The 4816-nt window shown below is 49.4% G+C and overlaps 1 protein-coding gene across 1 annotated transcript; it reads right to left on the bottom strand.

The window, feature by feature from the left end:
- Nucleotides 1–1360: 1360 nt before the first annotated feature.
- LOC101775643 (CASP-like protein 4B4) lies at nt 1361–3856 on the bottom strand. Its single transcript, XM_004962356.4, has 3 exons — nt 3458–3856; nt 3243–3375; nt 1361–1697 (listed from the first exon to the last, which is right to left on the bottom strand). Exons 1-3 carry the CDS (start codon nt 3691–3693, stop codon nt 1506–1508), a joined length of 561 nt encoding a protein of 186 aa, XP_004962413.1. The 5' UTR covers nt 3694–3856; the 3' UTR covers nt 1361–1505.
- Between the last annotated feature and the right edge of the window lie 960 nt (nt 3857–4816).

Below are 4816 nucleotides of genomic sequence, written 5' to 3'. Positions count from 1 at the left end.
GACGTGACGATAGCATATCGTGTGTTGCTTTATAATCACGCAACGCGAGAGAACTCAGACTATATCCTCTGTTGCATAGTAGGGTTTCGGAGACCGCGGATGAGGCACCGGAGGGAGCATAGGCGAGGTGACAGAGGTCGGAGCATTCACGCTAGGATATCCAGCCTTTTTAGGAACTGAGCCTTAGCGTCATCGGTCCCTACTAGGTGCCTTCCTCCCCCTAGGGTCCTCCAACGGACACCGACCAGTGCAGCAGGCCACCATCGGCGGCGGCGCTGCTTGCGGAAGGAGCCGTAGCCCGGGAGGGGGCAGGACATGGCAGGAGGCCGGGAGGGGGCAGGAGAAGATAGGGAGTTGGGGGAGGGGGCCGGCCGGGGGAGGTTAGTTTATTTCGTGGGCCGCCTGTTTGCCGAGTGTCCTACGTGGACACTCGGTAAACGGTTTATTTGCCGAGTGTCCACCATAGGACACTCGGCAAATTTTTTTAGAAAAGAATTTAAAAAATATCTAACCGTCTCAAAAAAATATCAAATTTTCACACGAATCAATATATGTTCTCTATTGCCTATACAAAAAGTTTTGTAGTCAAACCCAACTCGACCGTCACTTCGACTCTAAATCTTATCGAATCTTCTCAAAATTACTATTCTTCTTCTGAGATGCTTCAGTTTGTAATCATTGTACATGATGAAATGTGCAAAACCTTCTCAATATTTTTCCATAGCCTCCACGTATTATATCATCACATCATGACAAATCTCATGATTTTCAGACTTTGCTTGTTTTTTTTACAATTTAAAAATACTACTGCCACACGTTCATGGTCGTGTTTCTTGAACAAGATGTTCGAAATTTCTTTTCATTTCATGGGTCAGGTCTCAAATTGGGCCAAATAACATGAATATCATTTTTCTACTCATTTTTTTCCATAATTTGAATCACTTGCAGTTCAAATTTGACTTATACCAAAAAATTCCTTGAAATGCAATTAATTAAATAAATATAGCAAATAAATCCAAAAATATACCAAATTTTAACATGGAGTACCACATGTTGTATGTGGGGAGTAGAAAAAATTTCGTGGTGGAAAGAGGAAAAAAAATTATTTTTTTGCCGAGTGTAAAAAAAACACTCGGCAAACTCCCCTCTTTGCCGAGTGTTTTTTTTGACACTCGGCAAAGAAGGGGCTTTGCCGAGTGTTTTTTATTTGACACTCGGCAAAGTCCCGATTTGCCGAGTGTTTTTTTTTCGCCGAGTGTTTTTGGCTTGGCACTCGGCGAAGAGCTTGTTTGCCGAGTGTCCGAAAAAAAACACTCGGCAAAAAGAAAACACTCGGCAAATTTAAGGTTTCCCGTAGTGGTACCACACAATCAGGTAATGGTAGAAATAATCGGCTATATACACCAGCGGTAATGACAAACGCAATTCAGACTACTGTACACAATTGACCAAACTAACAAACCCATGAATGAAGCATATGTGCAAGTGCGTCCGTGCGATTAGGCTCAGATGTACGTCTGTTTTGCGAGCTTGAAGCCGGAGATGAGAGCGGAGAGGGCGAGGCAGACGAAGGCGAAGAAGGCCATGCTGATGGACGCCGCCGACGAGTCGGTGAACACGTTGTCTGCGCCCTCGCGCATGCGGTTGGTGATTGGGATCGCGGCCGACAGCGCCGACATCATCAGGTAGGCGGTAACCTGGAGAAACCAAGGTCCAAGAGCAATGACTGAGTTGTGGTTGCTGCCCGGATCAGGTCAGAATACAGTTATGCAAATGGGGAAAAAAGGGCTGAAATCCAATTTCGTAAGAATTGTTTTCAGATTATGTACATCAAAGGTCCGACCTCTCTGCCAATATTTTCTCAGCCCATAGGGTCGCTTTCAGGGTCAGATTATATAAAAAAAATCAATGTGCTTTTGTGTCTGGACTAGGAAAAGAAAATCATGGGTATCAAGTTAACGTTTTCAGGCATCTATTTGTCTCTGTCATTCCATCTGATCTAGAACATTCCCATTGCCGAGCATTGCCAAACCAAGAAAAAAGAATGTGAATTTGGCGTGTTCCAATGGCTGGTGCCTTCCTATGATGGTACGTATTCAATAATTCTATCAATAGATGAAGGTTCCGTGTGGACTTGTGAAAAGGTCGCTGAATATCACTTTGTGGAATTTTTCTTGGTGCAATTATCACCCTAAACAGTTGTCGCTACGACGTGCATGGTATGTACCCCATAATTTTTCCCAGAGCTGAATGACACCCAATGCGGGCCCTGCTGACAGTGCAGGATATTTGGAATACAAAATGTTTCACTGCAGCTTCAAGGACCTTTCAAATTCCGTATCGTGCAAGAAGTCATTATTAATTCTCGCTTATGCGCCTTGACGTACACTCTTGAATGATCAAAGGGTTAGACAATTCAAGAAGATAAAAGGGCTCAATTTTATCTCTGCACAGAAATCCCAGTCATCCACACCCAGCGCTCAGGTTCAAAAGTGCCTACACAAGTTACTGACCCTCAGGTCAAGCCACGTTTTGAACTATAATTTCCCATCCCATATGATCGCTTTAATATGAACCTTTTATGTGGTTTGGCTTCGCCTAGGAAAACTTACGTGCCAAGTTCATGTTTTCTGATATCTGTGACCTGCTATCATCCATCTGATTATAGAACGCATCAGATGGCTAACGAACAAATAATATAGGAATTTGGCATCTTCCAACGGCTGATGCATCGGCGGCGTCTTTGAACCGTTTCTTCGTATCATCTACTAAGATTTTTTATCAAAAAAAAAGGCGTCGCGACAGCTTGCGCAATGATTAATTTAGCGGTACCAAGATAGTAGCCGAAATGCACTTGGAATTCCAGCGCATGACACCTTGCGAAATGATTGTTGGCGCAGCCCGTAACCCCCGGCCCAAACGGTTGTCCTCACGAGCTGCTCGTGACACCCCAGAGATGGATGAGCAATGTATACCCTGCTACTGATGCAGGACATGTTTGGGAACCAAAAGTTCCACCGCAGGGGCTTTTGCCTCTGGTTCAAGAAACCCGTGATTCTGACAAAATCCGGAACGGGGCTTGGCAATGCGATGCAAGTTCGATGCGAATTGCAAAACTCGAGTCACAACGCACGTCACGTCAGAGACGATTGCCACGCGATGGGAAACTGGAATCGCCGGAGCAGAATTCAGAGCGGAGGCTGGGGCCTGCGGGGAAGAATCGCGGGGTGGGTGCGGCTGACCTGGTCCCCGGCGAAGTCGACGATGAGGCCGGTCTTGGGTTGCAGGTCCTGGCCGCCGGAGAGGCGGACGCCGTGCCGGAGCAGCTGCAGCGTCGTGTAGACGAAGGCCAGGAGCCCGACGGCCACGATGTACCTGACAAAGACAGTTTTGTCATACGTACGGCCCGCCTGAGACACCGAGGGCGGCGGCAGGGCAACTAGGTTAGGGGGCTCACCTGTACTCCTCGTAGCGGTCGAACTGCTTCCAGTCGCCGTGCTCGTTGCAGGCCATGACGAGGAACGCGAGCAGGGAGAGCGCCCACGCCCCGGCGCGCAGCGCGGACCCCGACCGCTCCAGGGCGTCCTGCGTCCGCCACCGCTGCAGCGCGGCGCCCAGCACGCCGGTGCTCCTCCCGCCCGCGCCATCGGCGGGGGCGGGGGGCACGGGGAGGGCCTTCTCGACGTCGGCCATGGCGCGCGGCTGCTCTGGACTCTGGTGGGAGGGGTGCTCTGCCTCTGCGGTGTGCCCGCTGTGCCTGGAAGCCTGGAAGGGAATGGAATTGGTTGGGCTCGCTCGGCTCGGTGTGGCTCGATCGGTTGGTTCGGTTGGGTCTTGGAGCTCGCGGGTCGCGCAAGCCACCGCCCACCGGTTGTACAGCGAGGCGAGGCGCTCGAGTCAAGTGCGCGCTATTTTTGGCAGGCCAGGGATCTTCTGCAGCGCCGGGCACCTGGCGCGTGGCTATATCCAGATCTCGTTTGGTAGGACTTCGTGTGGTTAAAACGGCCTCAAGTGTAACTTCTACAGTAAAACAGCTTCTCTGTTGAAGCTGAAGCTATTTTAAAGGGAAAAATAACTTTTCATTTATTCTATAGGATGGATGTGGGTGGTTAAATATCCAATATGCCCATAGCTATTTAATTCAGATGGGCATATGAGTTTTATATTTTCCATCCATTTATAACGTGATTTCATATAAAAAATCAATAAATTTTATACGTTAACCCAAATTTCCCTTTCATTTTATTTTTATCACAATTTTCTTTTTTTTCCCTTCTGGGCCGTTCCTTTTCCTTTCTAGTTTCTATCCGCCGCTCTCCTATCTGGCTCCTCCTGTCCTACGTGGCTCCCGTCCTTATCCGTAGACCAGGCCAGCACACTTCTTCCTCGCCGTTACGCTCCTCCAGCGCCGCGTGAAGCTGAAGCCCCCACCGGCCACCGTGCTGTCCTACTGCTTCGCTCCAGCAGCGTAGCGCGAGGCCCCACCGCTCCTCTGCTGCTTCACTCCGACCCTGCCGCGCGAGGTCCTCGCCACCCTGCTCCATTGCCATCGCGTGCTGCTTCTCCACTGTGCCATCGACGAGCAAGGTCGGGTTGGGGCATTTTCGCCCAGTACGACAGGAGATTGGGATGAAGCCGCGGGGAGCCAGATTTTTTCTCGTCCAGTGTAAGCCGTTTCGTAATTTTTGTCTGGCTTCGTTGGTGAAGCTATTTTGAGGGTACCTCTTTGATGCAAAGGCCTGCCATGCCAAAGGGGGCCTAAGATAGTTGATAGCTTATACCAGTAGGGAGTAGGGAGGCGCAAGGAAGCTGTGCT

This window comes from Setaria italica, chromosome III, assembly GCF_000263155.2.
Source record: "Setaria italica strain Yugu1 chromosome III, Setaria_italica_v2.0, whole genome shotgun sequence".
NCBI classification, from domain to species: Eukaryota; Viridiplantae; Streptophyta; class Magnoliopsida; order Poales; family Poaceae; genus Setaria; species Setaria italica.
The sequence above is the reverse complement of the archived record's forward strand: the minus strand, read 5'-3'. Positions and strand labels throughout refer to the sequence as shown.